The 19,686-nt window shown below is 37.5% G+C and overlaps 1 protein-coding gene across 9 annotated transcripts in view; it reads right to left on the bottom strand.

The window, feature by feature from the left end:
• OXR1 (oxidation resistance 1) overlaps positions 1-19,686 on the bottom strand; it is a 458,899-nt gene that overhangs the window by 114,876 nt on the left and 324,337 nt on the right. Inside the window, exon 1 of one of the 9 annotated variants that reach the window (XM_070481474.1) lies at positions 6,632-6,867. The exons of the other annotated variants lie outside the window; for them this stretch is intronic. Coding sequence (XP_070337575.1) covers positions 6,632-6,650 — 19 coding nt within the window. The 5' untranslated portion in view covers positions 6,651-6,867. Of the gene's footprint in view, positions 1-6,631; positions 6,868-19,686 lie in introns of those variants that run through there. 9 annotated transcript variants of the gene reach the window in all.

Here is a 19,686-nt window from a genome sequence, read left to right as displayed (position 1 = left end):
AAATGGTATTTAAAAATACTCTCTCTCACTTAGTCTCATCATCTAAAACTAAACTGTGATATGTCACGTTTATTGTTGCCATTCTCCAACCCCCTCCTTCAGAAAGTGCTTCTTCACTCTTAAGACATTTAATACCTTTCCACCCACTATTTACATACCTGCCCTGAGACTCACTCCCTCTCCGAGGCCCTGCTTTCAGCTGTCAGCAGATCTCTATTTGGTGTTTCTTCTTCTAAATCTCAATTTAGAATTGTATGTAACCCACTGTGGCACTTAAAGAAATGCATAATTATAATTGTCTGCATAAGTGTCTCCCTCTGTTATTAAATTCTACTTGTATTACTGAATGTATGCTTACTTATCATAGAACATAGTAGGCATTCAATAAATGTTTTCATTTCACGTTTTTACATAATGTTAACTCTTTTACCACTGCATGTATGTTACTTTATTTTTACTATATGAAGCCAACAATTCAAATAATGGGATAGCGGGTGGGATTAAGGTCATTTTTAAAAAAAAAAAAATTTGTATATTAAAAAGCAATCATTTCTTCTTAGAAAAAAATTCAAAAAGTGATGGAGGAAAGGCTTTGCTGTGTCTGACTATGCTGTCTGAGCCAGACAACTCTCCATTTTCCATTTATCTAGCGGGAAAGCATATTGAAGAAAATCCTTCTATATGCAGTTTATTTTTCCAATTAATTTACTCAGTCCCTTAATCAGAGAGCCACCGTGGAGTGGCTTCAACAGAGACTTTGGAGCCAGGGTCTTAGGTTGAATCTTGGCTCCAACACTTGCTTAGCTTGTTTTACTTTAGGCAAATTTCTTAATCTTTCTGTGCTTTAAATTCCTCATTTTTAAAACGGGAGTAATAATTGTACCTAATGAATAGGGGTGATCTGAGGATATATTCAACAAAAACTTACTGAGGGCTTATTACGTCCCAGGCTCTGCTTTTTGTAAGAGGTATAGGGTATGGGGAAAAAAACCCACAAAAATTCTTTCTCCGTAAAGTTTGCATTCCAGTTCACAAGAAAAATATAAACACACCTGTATGTGTTGGTGATAAGTAGAGGGAGAAAAGCAGAGAAGAGAGATATGAACCACTGAGGGGCTGGGGGGATTTGAAGTTCTAGATAGGATAGCCAGGGAACATCACAGTGAAAAGCCAGTTTCAGAATAAAGAGTGAAGGAAGTGAGAGAGTGGCATGGGAGGAGCCTTCAAGGTAGAGGAAACAGTAATTGCGAAAGCCTTGAGAAAGCAGAATGCCTGTGGGTTCAAGGGATGGCAAAAAGGCCAGGATAGTTGGAGTGGAGTGAATAAGGAGGGAGTTGGCGGGAACTGTAGGCAATAGGTGTGTGTGGGCGATCCAGTAGGGCCCTGCGCGCCATCATGAGGACTTCAGCTTGGCTTTTACTCTGAGAGAGACAGGAGCCCTTGAAGGGGTCTGGGCACAGGAGGGATACAATGAGATTCGTGTTTTAACCACGTTCCTCCCGCTGCTGCACTGAAAGCTGACTGGTGGTGAGGGAGGGGTGAGGGAGTGGGTAGCAAGCAAGGGCAGAGCAGGGAGATCAGGACTGAAATTGCAGTTGGAAGATGGTGGTGTCTGGACCTAGGAGGAAGCAGTGCAGGTGTAAGAGCTGGGCAGATTCTGGATTTATTTTGAGAATAGAGCCAACAGGATCTCTGGGATGATGAGATAGAGCGGGGGAGGAAAAAGAAGAGTCTAGAATTACACCAATATTTCTAGCCTGAATAACTAGAAAAATGGTACTTCCATGAACTGAAATGCTAATATAGCTTCATGGATGATTAGCATTATTATGCTAAAATGCATTAACATGTGAATGAGTTAATATATGTAAAGCACTTAGTATAGTGCTTAATCCCAAGTCAGCCCTATGTGTTTCCTGCTACTACTAATAAAACGAGATGGAAAAAAATCTAAAACCCCAATATAGTATTAAATGTGAAAATGTTCATGTTAGAGTTACAACTTTTGGTCTTTGGAAATAATGTGACTGAATGAGATATTGAAAAACTCTCCATTGGCAGATAAAGAATAGGAGAGAAAAAAGATTTTCAAGTATTGACTAAATTCTCTCCCCTTCGATTCTCCTTTTTCACCTGCGCTTGCCTTCGGTATAGCACCTCTCTCTTTTCTTTATTCCTTCCTCTTGAACGTATCCCTATCCTCAAAAACAACATAAACACAAAACATGTTACCTCTTAAAAAATAATCTTTGTGTTCTCCACTCACTATAGTAATGGAATTTACATTTAACTGTACTATTTTAAGTAACATTGAAGTATCTCGTGTTTTGAAGAAAGAGCAACGACATTAGTTTTTTACTGTTATTTTATGTTCTTGAAACTATGAAAGACAATGCAATAAAAGATAAATATTATAGAATGCTTAAATACACACAAATCTCCTAACTAGTTTTTTTTTTTTTTTTAAGATTGGCACCTGAGCTAACATCTGTTGCCAATCTTTTTTTTCCTTCTTCTTCTTCTTCCCAAAGCCCCCCAGTACATAGTTGTATATTCTAGTTGTGAGTGCCTCTGGTTGTGCTATGTGGGACGCCACCTGAGCATGGCCTGATGAGTGGTGCTGTGTCCGTGCCCAGGATTCAAACCAGCAAAACCCGGGCCGCCAAAGTAGAGCTTGCAAACTTAACCACTCGGCCAGGGGCTGGACCCCTAACTAGTTTTCTCTTTAAAAAAGTGCTCTTGGTTTCTATGCTATGGCACCTAGGTTCTTCTATGGAATTCATTTTTCACTGGTGAATTATAAGATGAAATTTTAAGCTGAAAATACCTCAAGGCTTCTTTATGGCAAGAAAAGGGTCCTGGTTATGGAAATAACTATGATCTCTTTGTTTTTTTCTGAGGAAGATTCACCCTGAGTTAACATCTGTGCAAAACTTCCTCTATTTTGTATGTGGGTCACTGCCACAGCATGGCCACTGATGAGTGGTGTAGGTCCATGCCCAGGAATGGAACCTGGACTGCCAAAGCAGAGCATGCCGAACTTAACCACTAGGCTATGGGGTTGGCTCCTATGATCCCATTGATTTAATTAATTTTGTATCATTTCCCCTTCAAGAATATTTGGAACTAGGGAGTGGCGCCCTTCCATAATTACTATTATGACTTGTAGCATTTTTTTTCCAGTGGGCATTAGCTTATATCCATAACTTTCTCTCTGTGGGAGGTAAGGCTCTATCAAAACATTCATATGCATGTTTGTATGCAAATTCTATTTCAGTTTAAGTCCTTATGTATAACAGGACCCGGTAAATAAACAATCTTGGAGACCCAACAAATAGACAATAAAGTAAGCTTAGGTTGCTTCAACCAGCAACTGAAACAAACAAATCCAGAAGGAACACTAATCACTGGCAACCACTCCCCAACTCTGCCTGCCCCCACCACGTTTTCCTCTGAAAGTGAGGAGTTAGACAAAACTCTTTGTCATAGAGTGATTCCAAAATCCACCATTAAACATCCTTATGCTATTTTTTTCTAAAGCCAAAGCCTTACTGTTTTATACAGATTGATTTGTCTCTCAAACAGAAGGAACAAAGATAGGAAAGGAGTTGGGGAATCTAAGTAACCTCTTCTATTTTTAATGCCAGGAGGTTCTGTGGGCTGTGGTTCTGCTAATTCAATAAAGGATACAAGCTCTCAGAGGCTGGCATGTGTTCAGCACTGGGATTCAAAATAGCTAGGACTTTGATAGTTGGAAGTTCTCTGAAGATAGATTTCACAGCTCTCCTTGAAATTCAGACAGTGAGTTAATGGGTCATCTATCATTTCCAATGATGATTAAAATGTAGAACCTACTCTTTAGTTTGGGACAAATCATACTATTTCTCCTTCTTTTCTCTCCCCAACTCTCTACTTACACATAAGCTTGTCTAATAATGTTTTATTTAATGTTAATGCTTAAAATTTATAATTGAACAGTACTTCATGGTTTATAAACTGCTCTCATATACATTTCATATTCAATATTTTTACTGGTTCAATATTTTTTACAAATTACCCTAAAAATCCTGTGATGAAGAAATCATTCATATTATTTCCATTCTCTAGATGTATAATTTGAAGCTCTGAGAAGGATTATTGGATCAATAAGTACACATAGTTTTAAGGAGCAGAACAATAACTTGAACCCAGTGTTTAGTTTAAAAACCTCTTTCCATTTCATTACAGTTAAATATTGGTAATTAAATTACTAATAAAATTCTCTGAGTGTTTCAGTCAAGACAGTTCAAGAATGGGTAGAACCACAATGCAGGGCACCAGGGTGGAGGAAGGCAGTGAGGAGAGACCAAAATTGGCTATGGATAAGCCACATAACACACAAAAAGTACGATCACAAAGTTTGAATGTGAAATGCACAGCCTTTAGCATGTTATACAAGTAACAGATTTATCTATATTTTTTTTACTGCCATATTTCATTGACTCTAAGACAGCATTGATTATAAGATGCATCACCAAGAGAGGAAAAAGGAAAACAAAACCTTCCAATTAAATTATGATACACCATTGGTCATAAGATACTTTCAGATTTTAAAAAGTAAAAATGTGAAAAAAAGTTGATCTTAGAATCCAGGAAATATAGTCCTGGTAACTGAGGAGGGTATGAAAAATACTCAAAATCAGTCATAATACAACCTTACTAGACAATCAATAAGCATTTATTAAGTGCCTATGGATGGATACAAGGAAGCAAAATGCATAATCTAGGTGAAGAAGCTTAAGTGCTACATATGAAATATTAATTGCTATCCTTCAGTTTTACAATGATGACCACTGGTGAAGAAAACAGATCGACTTGTGCAAAAAGATATCCGAATATGCAAATGTCAGGAGGGCAGAAGGAATAGGAGGGAGGAGCAGACAGAGGAGGAGAAAGGAGGAAGCAGCTGGGGGAGGTGAGGATGGCTTAGAGGAGAGGTAGGAAGAATGGAAGGAGGGATCCAATGTGACTAGGAGCTTCACTGAAATTCAACGGTGGTCTGAATCTTGTCCCCTCCAGATCTCCTGATCATATAAAATAGAATTGCTGTCCTGTATGTGAAATGATACTTTGAAACATAAGCTTTGAAAAAGGGTTTCATGCATTTTTTTATAACATCTATAGCTTCATGTCTAATACTGAAGATTTTTCCATTCTTGCATATATTTTAAATGGTGAAGACTGAAAACTAGACAATTTTAATACCTCTCAGATTTGAACTGAACGTAATGATTAAACATTGGGCATTGCTTGGAAATTAAATTTTATTATGACTGGTTATCAACCTCCTTGATAACTTAAAAGTTTTAGAATTTGTGATTAAAATTAAAAAGTTGTTTGTGCTGAAACTAGTCATCTAAATATTTTACTTGGGCATCTTGCATGTATTATGGATGTCATCACAAAATCTGTGTGCCGAACTGGAAAAATGAAATTAGGTTGTTTATTTCCAATTAAAAACATTTTTGTTTCTGCAATGAAATTTTCATAAATAAATTGCCCTATAATGTGAAATAATTGCTTTCAAAATTACCCAAGTACAAAGAAAAGATACTCAACCTTTTTGCTGTGCAATATGCTTATAAATTTATTACTAATTTGAAAAGGATAATATCCTGCAAAATAATTAAGTTTCATGAGTAAGTGGTAAACTATATTATACATTCTGAAGACGTCACATAGCTGCTTGTGATTGAGGAAAAACTAACCTAGTAATGGTAATTACTTCTTTTGAAAGGAAAAACTATAAATAAATAATAATGCAGAGTAATTTCATTTTTAAAAGTCAATAATGAATTCCATCTGCTGCATGCCATTAAAAATCAAAGAGGTTACTTACATGCCTCAGATCATTTTATATCTTTATTCTTTCCATTTAAAAGTACAGGTCGGTCCATCAATAATAATGTTATTTTGAGTTGTTTGACCAAAACTTTAAAAGAAGGCAAAACCCTCCCATCTATTTCTCTCCTCATTTCTCTGGAGCCTAGAGAACTTAAAGGAATAAAATGCTAAAGGAAAGCAAATACATTTAAGAAGATGGTTAGGACAGCCTAATGAAACGTATTACCAGTGTTTGAAACCCAGATGACAACGGTGATAAAAGCATGAGCATGTGACTTAATCACTATCATTACCCTAGTTATGCACAATTTTTCAGTTAAGGGCAAGGTAAGGGAATGTGGAAACCTTATTGACAAATGATTTCCTGTGAATGAATGAAAAAAGTCACTAATGACGTTATAAGTGGACACTGGACATGAAAACAGACTGAAAATCACTATATCTGAATCTATTTCTAAGACCACCTTCTCAGAGAATCACAGTTAGTAGCAGCATCTACAGTATCTACAGCAAATGAGTCTATATAAATAATGCACATGCACAAAAAGTCTTTTTCAGATCCTATATTTAGATTTAGTATTTCAACAGGGTTTACCTTCCTCTCGACCTCCCCAAACAAACATTCCCTCTCTGGAGGCAGCAGCCAACAGATCCATATAGCTTATCTGGATTTTGAAATATAGCATAAAGTCAGCCTTATCTGACTTTCCAAAACGACTTGTTTAAAGCTGAAAGCACTTACACGTACCTTTACGGGGGCAGAACATTTCTGAGGTCCTCCCTTCGAATCCTACTCAGCCAGCAATATGCTGCTCTCAGGAAGAGACGGGGAATTTGTCTCATGGACTTCCCCGGGTAATACAACACTTCCTCTCTGGGAGAGTGCCCTCTCCTCTAGCCTGGTCCCTGACCCCTGGTGGCAGTGCGAGAGATTCAAAGGTTTCTGTTTCTGCACACGGAAACCCACTGTACCAGCCTTGTGACTGTGGACTTCCTCTTGGCTCAGTGAATATTCTGGAAACAGTGCCAGCACGCTCTGCATAATATGTTACTAGGTTGACCCTATAAAGTCTATCACGGAGTGAGATAACAGAGCTCAATATCTAACTTCTGTACGGTTCCTTATCATAAAGTAAATCAATGGCATGGCAGCCTTTAACAAATCTCTCTTATTTAGTCCTAATAGCACTGACAGGGAGTAGATTTGATAAGCTGGGTACTAACCTGGCTGGTGTTTTGTACCTTTAGAGATATCTCAGTGCTGCTAGTTCACTGTCCAAACACAAATTTGATATTTTCCCCTCATAACCTCCAATGGCATGGTCATGATATAGTACACAGTACTTTGCATTTTTTTATAGTATTTCTTTCTTTCTGTATTTTTTCCCTATTAGGACAAGGAGAGAGTCCACCACAACACTCGCTATAGTGCTGAACACTTAGTAATTGAATGAATGGATAAGAGTCATAACAACTCTCTCCTTCCTCCCTGGCCACCTCCTAATCCACATTCCCTGTTAGCCCTATGGAAGCAAGTGGCAGCATCTACAGCCTGCCTGTGTTTGACTCTCTGCTCATGTCCTTAAACTTCAGAATCCTGGAGAAGATTTTGGTAGATGTTTCCCTTTTATTGTCCCCTGTCATCACAGGTTTATGCAAGCCTTCAATAGCAGCTCATGAGATATACACATATTATAATACTGTATTTTATTTGGGGGTAGGGATCATAATCATTGGGTAGAGAAAATGTCAACTCTGTAGGTAAAGATCCTTGCAAGTCCAAGGACTACTGGATGCCAAATCAGTCGGCCTTAGGGTAAGTTAAAAAGATATACGAGTCTTTGAAAACTGTGTGCAGAGTTAGTACATTGTAATGAATTGACAATGATTTTAAAGTAAGTGGAGTTTATGGTACCACCAGTTCCTAACGACACTCTATGTAACAGTAATAATTCCACGATTTTGCATGCAATAGGGATTGATGGCCTTTGCCAACTTCTGACAACTCCATTATAAGCTACTCATTGACTAGTAAAGTACCTGATCAAGCCAAAATGTTTTTAGAGGGAAATGGTATAAATTGCAATATGATTCATTCTCAAATGAAAATTTATGATGTCTGATCTTCTCTCTGGATTTCCGTTTGTATGTACTACAAAGTCTTTATTTTGGCTCCTTTAAGAGTTCCAGCAGTATTCCCTATGAATGCTATTAAATAAATAAGACAACCTACGTAAAAGTCCTAGTAAAGTTCCTGGCACTCTGCTGTAAGTAGGTGTTTAATAGATATTAATTTCCATTCCTTTCCTTAATGATAAGACTGCTTATTCCAGTAGACACCATTCGACTACATTAAAGTCATGCTAATGATAGTAGTGCCTTACACAGGTGCAAGGCTTTATCATTTACAAAGTGCTTCAACTAATATTCTCATGTTATGCCCCCAACCACCCTGGGAGATGTTGCTTATTCTGAAAGTTTTGCTGAGTTAGCTATGTATAGAAAAATAATGACAGATGTTTCCTTGCAGCTTTCTACGGTGAACAAAAAGAAAGGGCAGAAGTGTTTTAAAGATGCTCTGACATTCACCTTAAAATAATTTCACATCTCTGCAGACTCCTGGGAAACAACAGCAGCAGGTAGAAAGCAGGAACGAACTGGCTCTTTTTTTAAGCAAGACTTCACTTTAGAAGAAGAAACTCACACACAAAATACCCTAGACAAAACATAAACACATGGTTTTCAACATCTGCAGAAAATGCAAAATGGGGGCTTTTACAGCAGTCCCCTCCAAATTCACTGGGGATATGTTCCAAGACCCTCAGTGGATGCCTGAAACCATGGATAGTGCTGAACCCTATATATACTATGTTTTTCCCTATACATGCATACTTATGAGAAAATTTAATTCATAAATTAGGTACAGAAAGAAATTAACAACAATAATCACAAAATAGAACAATTACAACAATAGACTGTAATAAAAGTTACCATAGATCTTAGCAAACTCAGCATAGATTATTTTTTGTTAAGTTGAGAATTTTCATGTTTTCACTTAAAGGAAGCACTTGCGTGCTTCTCTTTGGCATATCTGAATTGCCAGCATCACAACTCTTGCACTTCAGGGCCATTATTAAGTAAAATAAGGGTTTCTTGAACACAAACACTGTGATACTGTGACAGTCAATCTGATAAGAGAGATAACTACCAAGTGACTAATGGGCGGGCGGCATATACAGAATGGATACCTGGACAAAGGGACGATTTATGTCCCAAGCGGGATGAAGCAGGATGGTGTGAGATTTCATCATGCTACTCACAATAGCACAAAATTTAAAACAAGAATTGTTTATTTCTGGAATTTTCCATTTAATATTTTCGGATCTCAGTTGACCACAGGTAACTGAAACCACGGAAAGTGAAATAGCAGATAAGGGAGGATTATTGTACATGTTTACATTCTCACAAAGATGCTAATGTTATCTATATTTGCATTGGGTTTGAATACAAATAAGAGAGCTATAACATATACACATACCTATCAAACACAGTTGCGGACTGATCATATGACAGGTACCTATATAAGCAAAAATCTGTATCTATATATGTGCCATATCTACACAAGATACATATTTCCCTATATTTTGTCATTTGCTTTTTCTTATTTGCTTTCATTAGGAATCTGATAGGGACTAGACTTGAATCACTTGTCAGTTAAGCGTAGTTCTTTCAAGGTTTTGTAAGATCAAATTAATCTTTTAATTGTGCTTGGAACTGTCCATTAGGTGTCTGATGAACATAATTTCCAATGAATAAGACTGGCTCTTGGGCATTGCTTCCTCTTAGCTGTCCATCACCTTTGAGATCCAGGCTCCTAAGAAGCTCTGATTTAAAAAGTTTTAATGCTGTGGTCAGGAATGCCACCGCCTCTACATCTCCTCTAGTTTTAACTCTACATTCTTTTTCTAGTTTAGTTTTTTATTTATTTTCCCAGTTTATTCTTCATTTATTTTGCTTATATCTGTTATCACATTATGTAAACTGACAAATTTACGATAATGTGCCTTATTTTATTTTTTTGAAAGTACTTTTTCAATTTTATTGTGGTAACAACACTTAACATGAGATCTATCCTCTTAAAAAAATTTTAAGTGTACAATACATTATTCTTGACTATGATAATGTGACTTCAAATGTCCAAATTTGTTGGTTTATTTTTATGAGATGGATAAATCTGCTTGATTACATAATTAGCACTTGTCCAAACTAAACTTTTTTTTGAAGATGATAGAAATAAGACCCTCTGTAAAAGAAAAATTTATGATAAAAAATAAGTCTCTCTAAGACTTGGATAACTTTGGAGTCATGTGATCTTCCTATTTATAGATGTTAATTGTTTCCACGTAGGACTATAAAAGTACTTTGCTAATATCACATAACAATGCCGATGATACAGTCTTAACCTGAGATGTGAATTTTACTTGTAGCATACACCCTTATCAAAATGCACTCTGCAGAGGATCAAAAGGAACACTTTTCCTCCCAGGTGAAGTGATCTGTGAAGAAATGAATGTGGTTAAGGTGCTGAGTTATAAATGGTGTCAGTTCTGAAACAAGGTTCTCCATGGGATGGATGCAAGGAAATGCAGTCTTCTCTGGTTCAGAGAAAACATCTAGCTTCTCTATGAGAAAGATTACTCATCAAGTATTTAACTAATTTTCTTTTTGAATAGAGAGGGTGTTTAAGAGTGATTCTTAAAAGAAATTTTGAACTGCTTACAGTAGCAATTACTTTTGGATATATATATAGGCTATTTCAAGTGTGTTAGGCTTCATGGAAAATAAATACCTCACAAAATTCCTGTAAGTTTAGCTTGCATAAAAGAGCCTTTACTAAACTAGGTAACGTAGCATGTAACAAAAATTAATGCTGTTTACTGAGCAAATATGTGTTTGAGGCAAGCCTGTGCTAAGATTGGGGTTACAGTGGTGATTCAGCCACTTGATACATACAGCTTTTTAAATTTTTCATCTCTCTTTCTCCTTGTGAATATACTTTCTGACTGAAGACAAGAAGTCGTTTAAAGATCTGTGTTCTTCCCTTGGGAACAATGTTTCATACTGAGTAGACAGCACATTTTCCATTCTGTTCTTCCCTCATATTACATTTCTCAGCAATCTGTACTAAGTAGTCAGCTTGCCCCCTGCTTTCTCTGGGCTATACCAGCTAATGCCAAGTATTGCAGAGTCATGCACAGGTAAGACTCTGGAGCCAGTCTGCCTGGGTTCAAATCTCTGTTCCTCCACTTCCCAGCCCTGTGGCCTGAGGTAAATTATTAACCTCTCTGCCTCTCAGTTTTCTCATCTGTGAAACTAGGATTTTAACACTTCCTCTCTCAGAGGGCTGCTAGGATGATTAAATGATTTAATACATACAAGGTACATAGAACAGCACTTAGCATGTAATAAGTACTCAAATGCTAGCTTGTTAAATTATCATTATGAAGAGAGGGCTATAAAAGTATGTACAGATATTTCCCACGTTGCCTGCCAAGTCAAGATAAGCCATGTTAATACAACATTCTTTATAATTTAGAAATTTATTAGGATAAACTCTTCAAAACAAAGCTTTTCTTAACTATCTGATTTAGAAAATTTAAAATTGCCATAAGAGAAGAGACGCAGAAAGGAAATAAAGAAAAAAAAATACCTCAGATCATAATGACAAAAGCGTTTTAAGCTTGATTTCAAGCTCCTAAAATAAAGTCTACCAAAGAAAATGAATGGTCACACACGTTATACAATATAAGAAAATTATTATACCCGAAAAGAATTGGTAATGTTTGATTAAAATATTTACATCAACAGTGGTGCTCTGGAGACTGCCTAACAGTGTATATTTTTAACTTTTTACTTTACAAATTGTTATAATTATTAATTATAAAATTTCCCTGGATATGAATCATGTGCCCTATAGATACTATTTTCATTTCCATATGATGTTCCTCTCCAATTTCTATTCTATCCTTATTTATTTATATTTATTTCACAGAAACTTGAAAGAGTATGCTTATTAGAAAAACAATATTTTTCAACAGAAGGGAGACAATCTTTAAGATTATGGACATAGAGAAGGGGAAACAACAAAGATCAAGTAGAAGAAAATAAAAGAGAAAAGTGATGAAATGATTAGAAAGTAAATAATAAGAAAGCAAAATGAAATAGATGTCATTTTAGAAAATAATTCAAGGTCTCTTCAGTCATGTAGGTCAATCCTGGAAACAAGTCAGTTCTCTTGAAAAATACAGTGACCTTTTACTTTTAGTTTTTACTTGTTTTCACCATACAGAGGTATAAAAATTCAAGTCTTACTACATTTGGTCTATTTAGACCATGTGGCTGGAAACATTTAAAAACTGGAATTCATTATTTTATTTTATTTTTTAAAACAATGTATTAAACTTCCTGAGAAAAGTCACTGCTGTAGTTTAAAGCAAAAGCACTCCCCATCACCATCTAATGACTGGAAAAGAACCAAGATTTTGGCTAAGTTAATTGTGGAACAACCAGGAAAGAACAGGGATGGGAAAGGGCAAAGGGAAGAGACTGGGATGTTCAGGCTGTCTGACCAGCACTGCTGGTTTATGTGGGACAAAGACTTTGCTCCACCTGCTGCTGCCTTTCTGACATCACCCTTCCAGTTTTCCAGGGTTTATCCAATTCTGGTTCACTAATTCTCAGGAGAACATCTGTGAACTAGAAAGGTTCTCCTCTCATTGTCTTTGGTCCCCAGTATCCCTTCTTCCCCACAAATGCAGTCTAGGTTGTACTCTCAGTTCAAGTAGAAAATCATGAGGACATTGAAGTCAATACCCAGACTAAATTAGACCTGACAGAGTGGGTTCATTGCTCACTATCACAGGATCTGGCCCTAAGAACTCTTTTCCGTCACACACACATAATAGATATATTTTATGAACCAGTTGAGGGTAAGTTACGTGCATCATGGCCCTTTGCCCTAAATACTTGAACATACATTTCCTATGAATATGAATATTCTTTTACATAACCACAGTGCAGTTTTCAACTTTAGTCAATTTCACATTGACATAATACTTAGGAGATGATGGTTATAATCCATGTGATACATGAAGCTGAATAATGGAGGCAGAGACTACAAGAGGTAGAGCAAGTGAAGAGACTTTACAGGGTTAGGATTTCTTGAGTGATTGTAGCTCTATTGGTTGAGGAGACACGGCTGGGGAGGTACAGGAAAGAATCTAGTTTGGTACCAGTGAACACTGAGGGAAACTCAGGTTTAAAGAGGGACAATATAAAACCAGTTGTGTAAAGGTTGACTCTGAAATACCTGTGGAATATTTTAGTGAGTATGTCTAGTAAACAGTTGGATCCGTTGTTTGCATTCCAATTTTGACTATTGACCCAATAATGACTCCAGACAGCATTTTTATTTCTCAAGTTAAGCTGTATTTCTTCTGCTATGTTAGCTTTCACAGTTACACACAAATCTAAGAACCATGTTTAGCATGGTTGATTTTGTTTGCATTTTCCTTCCTATAAAAGAAGTAATAAGATTTGAAAGGATAGTTCCTTATATTACTGAAGTTCATTTCTTGCAGCTTTTTAAAATTCTATGGGTTCTATCATCCACATAAGGGCAAAGCCACCACATGAATAAAAAAGAGTTGCCCAAACTGACCTCCTCTGTATAGTATTTGCTCTGATGCTTTTTTATGAACCATAAAGCTTATTAAGGCCCCAAAGAGCATTCATTCTACCATTAAGACCACCTAGTTTGAGTTATATTATTTTTTTCTTTCTTGAAGAAAATAACCAATCAGGAAAGGATGAGGGGTAGTGGTGGAGGGGGGACAAAGTCTGTTCTATAAAGTAGACTTCATGATTAAGGTCATTTTTAAGAAGTATCAAGATTAGAATCATAAAAAACGCAACACATCAAAGCATCAGCTAGAGCTAAATTCATTAGGTTGTCAGTAACAATTCAGAGTAGGATGATAAAAACCATTAGCATTCCAAACCTAACATGACCACAGCCGCACAATGGGAGGCTTTATTTATAGGAATCCTTTCGCACCCACTTACAAAGTTGCTAAACTGGTTTCCTTTGTGGGTGTTTTGGTAAAAGACAAAAAGCGTGTTTTGGCTTGTCACTGGGTACTGAGAGCTGATCTCTAATGGAAAAGAAACAGATATATCAAAATTATTTCCCTCACAAGAGCCCTAATTTAATGTGGCTCAAAGCCACCCACCCATGGACAAATGACTTCTTTCCTTCATCATCCCTCTTTTTTTTAGATATGAACAATGCACCTGGATTAATCTGCAAGCCATGTCAAAGGCAGAGGTTTGACAAATCCTAGATCTTTGATAAAACATAGTACACATAGCAGTCCTTACCTGCCCACAGAAACCACCACCAAGAGGACCAAACCATGATTTGTTCGTTATTAGGCTACTGGAAGATTTGTCCCTAAAGTACATGAACTCAACCAAGGCTTCATAAAACAGATACCTGAAAAACAAAGTCAAATGGCGGGACTCCAGTGTAGCAGTAAAATTAGGGGCTTTGAAATCAGACAGATCTGAGTTTGAATTCTCTGTCTACCAATTACTGTGTAGTTTTGACTGAGTTATACAAAGCTCTTTATTCCCAAGTTGCCTCGCTAGTAGAAAAGGAGAAATAATATTTACCTGCCAGGCAATTAAATTAGGATTAAATGAGATCATGCATGTAAAATGTCTAAGTACAATGTCTGCCACATTGTAAGAACTCAAAAACAATTCCCTGAGCCCTTCAGTGTGCTGACACAGACTAGTTTCTTACAAAGCAGAAGGACTGATATAAGGCAGAGAAGATGGAAAGAAGAGACCTGAGACTTCCTGGGGGTGATGGCATGAATCAATGAAGGAGGAAAAGCAGCAGACAGTCAGGAGGCTACTCTTGTAGTCCAGACAATGGCACCAAAAGTTTGCACTTGGACAGTACCAGTGAGGAAGACTACTTGAGAGGACTTGTGTGTGTATTAGGGAGTCCAAGACGGCAGTCACCCAATAGTTACATCTGCATGACAGAAGGTGTGGTGCTGCCCTTGCAGTTGGGATGGAGGAAGGGATGGCTTGAGTTGAAAATGGCCATGTGAATTCTGGAGATGTTTTTAGGGACACACGGAATATTAGGGGGGAGTTGCCCAGCTCTACTGGACTTGTGGTACTTTAAACTGACAGGCTAGCACTCAAGCTCCACTTTGGGAGAGTCAGCTACATAGAGCTGAGTTAATACCATAGCAGAAAATATCCTCAAGAAAGGAAGAAGTGTAAGAAAGAAGAGAACAGGAAAGCTATAGACCCTGTGTATTTAGGTCAGATGTAACAACCTTGTTCTTTGTTTTTCGGCTTTAAAGGCAGAGTGCCAAAACTAGTGTTTGTAAAAGGTGTTGAAATGCAGTGTGAAAGGGCTCCACACTCTTCTGGTTTCTGGGACATTGGTCAGTTGATATTTTCTTACTCAAACAAAAAAACCATTCAGAGAGGGGTTCTTTCTTTTTTCTGGGTTAAGAATAGCAAAAACTAACATTCCCTGTGTGTTTACTTAGTGGCAGTTCCTCTGGTGTGGTAGGCAGAATAATGTCCCCCAAAGTGTCGTTGTCCTAATCCGTGGAACCTGTGAATATGTTACCTTACATGGCAAAGGAGAATTAAGGTTGCACATAGAATTAAGGTTGCTCATCAGTTGGCCTTGAGATGGGAAATTACTCTGGGAGGCCTAATGTAATCACAAGGATCCTCATAAGGGGAAGAGGGAGACAGGAAAGTCAATGTCTGAGTGATGCAATATGAGAAAGACTTGACTGACCATTGCTGGCTTATGTGATGCTAGGGTGCCACGAGCCAAGGTTTATAGCTAGAAACCTCTAGAAGCCTCTAGAAACTAGAAAAGAGAAGAAAATAGATCCTCCCCTACAGCCTCCAGAAAGAGATGCAGCCCGACACACAAGCCCAGTGAGATGCATTTTGGACTTCAGACTACCAGAACAAAAGACAATACATTTGCGTTGTTTTAAGCCACTCACTTTTTGGTAATTTGTTACAACTGCAACAGGAAACTAATACAGCTGGTAAATACCTAACATACCATACGTGAGGCAGGACCTTTATTATCCCCGTTTTACAAAAAATAAAAATGGAGGCTTAGAGATGTCATATCCTGGTCTGATACCAAAACCCATGCTCTTAATCACTATTTTCTCCCCCTGCAAGTTCTTCCAAAATGTCTAGAGAGGAGCCTCAAGTCATAATCTTTCTTTCTTGGAAAATTTCTCAACATTGCTCTACTCATCAAAAATACCTAAACACCATGGTATAACGAGGCAAGAACAGATTACAATTACACCTAATAAAAATATGATTGTCTTCTTGTTAGGATGACTAGTTACTTTGTGTCAGGAATGGAAAAAAGGCCTTGTCACAAATAACTAATTGCCATTCCTTGAAGCTTAGAGTTTATGCTGTTTCAACCTAAATAAGAAATAGGGAGCTATCCGACTTGAGGATTTTAGAATGCCCTTATTCACTACATTAAATTCTAGCTATTTCTGTCCTGGCTTCTCCCCTACAGAAGGTGGTTGGCTCAGTTATAGCAGGTTATTAGGCAAGCCAAGGCTGAGCATTGTTGGAGAAGAAGGAAGAACATCTGACCTGTACAAATAGACCTCAGACACAAACCACGTCAGCAATGCCGAAAGCCAGCAATACACTGTCCTTGTGTTTCAATTCCTATAGCTTTAATTTTTCTTTTTTGAGGAAGATTAGCCCTGAGCTAACATTTGCTGCCAATCCTCCTCTTTTTGCTGAGGAAGATTGGCCCTGAGCTAACATCCGTGCCCGTCTTCCTTTACTTTCTATGTGGAACACTTGCACAGCCTGGCTTGATGAGCAGTGGGTAGGTCCGCACCCAGGATCTGAACTAGTGAACCCTGGGCCGCCGAAGTGGAGCACACAAACCTAACCACAGCACCACCAGGTCAGCCCACCTATACTTTTAATTTTGATAAATAATTTCTTTTAAAAAAATTTTAGTTTTCAAGTGTAAAATATTAGAGATTTTTTATCCTTAGGAATTACACAGTAAACTCTTCTAAAAGCCTGCCTTTCCCAGTGAAATCTTTTTCCCTACACCCCTTCAGCACAAAGGAATGATTTTGCCCTAGGGCAAATTAAAAGTCCCAGGATCTCACATCCTTCAACTTGTAAGGTTTAAATAAATCTAAGCTGATGAGAGCATTAAGTAGTGTCTGACCTATTAACTGACTGTAATCTGATGTGGCTTTTTACCCAGAATGACATCCTGTGCTACCTCAGATCCTTTGTGGAAAGAGACATGTGAGTCATATGTGTATAAGTATGCAACACGCCACACACACACACACACACACACACACACGCCCGTGCACATATATAAGTAGCTTAAATCATTTCTGAAGTGCTTCTTTCTCAGTACAACATTCAGGCATATTACATAAAGCTTTTGGAAATGACTCTAGTTGAACAAACAAGAAAAACTTATGTAACAATTATCAAAAGGTAGGCATTGTCAGCTATGTTATTGCAAACAGCTGTACAACCATTTGTTAGTCAGCCATGTACCAGAAAGGGAGTAAACAGTTTTATTCAATAAAACTAGTGTCTCCTCTTTGTCCCAAGTTTAAACTCATGCAATCCAACACTTTAGAAAAGCAAATGAGTTTTGTTACTGCATAAATTTCTGCATCTGTCCACAGAAAACAAATGGAAAAGTTCAAAAACAGTGATTTTTTAATGCTGCAAGTCTTCATAAGAGCAGTACCCAGAGGATTTTACAAAATGCTAAAAACCAATATCGTATTTAATTTAGAGGATATCAACAATACTGTATATGACAGAAAGGGAAAAGATGGTGGCATCTAAGTGTTGTTTGTAAAATTCACATAAATATGCAGATTTGTCCAATGAATTACATATTTTGTGTTCCCTGTTAAAAGACGGTACTAAACCACAAACAGGGAATACGTTTTGTACTCCCTCGCCATTAATAGCAATGGGATTGTCCTGATATAGCCTTGTTTTCCTGTTCTGAAGCTCTTGGCTATTAATAGACTATGTTTTTCAAATAATTCAGCAGTCCATGAGTGTGGAACACAACAAACCTTATAGGTAGACAATAAATTTGGGGCGGAAAGAGCAAGAACAGGAGTCCAAATATTTTGGCTCTAAAACTAATTAGTTGCGTAAACCTTAGATAAGTCTTCTAAATTAAACTGAGTAAGACTCCTTCCTGTTCTAACATCTATTTTATCAATATGATATGATTAACCAAACTAATGAGATCAAATATTAATCAGAAGAGTTATATTCCATGTGGAATGACCAATGATAATGTCACCACATGGAGCACCAGCTTACCTGGGGGTAATTTTTAAGTCAACAGGGAAGAGCTGAAAAACATGTATTGTCAAACTTAAGATTGAAAAAGTCATTAAATCACCTATACTTATGGTATGCATGGTTTTGTGTATACACCAAATGTAGACAAATTCTTAAGCTCATTAAAGTATGTTTCAAGGAAGAACCAGAGGAAAGTCTATATGCAGATGTTTGGATACTCAAACCATATTGCCTTTAAGATAACTATGACACCCTAGTGGTGAATGGGGTATGGATGGGGAATTATAAAGTGTTTCTGTTTGCTTATTGGTATACTCCACTTTTTAGTTCTGTTATTCATATTAAACTCTATAATTTTGGCAGATTTATTTATTGTGACGTTTAGATGACAATAATGGAGGCATATTCTATTCTTTATATGAGGTTTGTGTCTAAAGTCCCTGGATAAGTTCAAGGTGATATGATTCCACTGCAGCTACAAGTGGTAGACATGTCTAGGGATATCATTCAAGTCTACATTTTCCCCTTGTTGAAGAGGTGGGCCCATGTTGGAATATGGTTCTCCATGACCCTTTCCTGGAGCTGACTGGATGATGGGGTCTCACCTGACGCCTGACTCAAGCGCTGCTCTTCCATGAGCAGATAGTCTGGACAATCAGACATGCTCTCAAATTGGAACTAAGAGATGAATTCTGGAGCTTAAAACCTTGTAGAGTGAGAGCCTAATTGAAGTCATAACACCAAAAGCCATGTGCAAGCTAGTGGATAAGGAGAGAAACTAGTCTATACACAGGAGAATGGAAAAGACTTGCAGAGAAAGGCGGAATTCAACGACCTCGGGGAAGCAGAGAGCCGACCTTGGCTCCTGACTTTCTAGGATGGAGTCCTGTCTCCACGAAGCCTGGACTGTGGTGTCACTGCTTGACCAATCATTACCATCTCTATCTTTTTTGAGTGTCATTGGGTCAGTTTTAATGTCTAGTGACTCAGAGAGCCTTGACTAGAAAGAACACTACCATTTAAAGAGCATGAAACATTCTGCTGGAAAGCTTATATATTTTTCTTCCTTATCCCTAACACAATGGTGCCAAAGCTGCCATTGGAGGTCTTAGCTCTCACTCCAATTCTGTAAATCTGATGGTATTGCATACAGTGGTTGGGGGCATAATGCATAAGTGGATCTTTCTGAACGAATGGGCTATTTTAATGAAATATAGGATTTTCAACTAATTTTTAAGGACACTGAGGGTGGAACCATGTTTGTGCCTGTAAATAACAGGAACTCAAATATCTAGAGTCTGATGGTTAATGTTATGTGTCAGCTTGGCTGGGTGAAGTGAA

The sequence above is a fragment of the Equus asinus genome, chromosome 12 (assembly GCF_041296235.1).
Source record: "Equus asinus isolate D_3611 breed Donkey chromosome 12, EquAss-T2T_v2, whole genome shotgun sequence".
Classification (NCBI taxonomy): Eukaryota; Metazoa; Chordata; class Mammalia; order Perissodactyla; family Equidae; genus Equus; species Equus asinus.
Note: the sequence above shows the minus strand (reverse complement) of the source record. Positions and strands in the feature narration are given on the sequence as shown.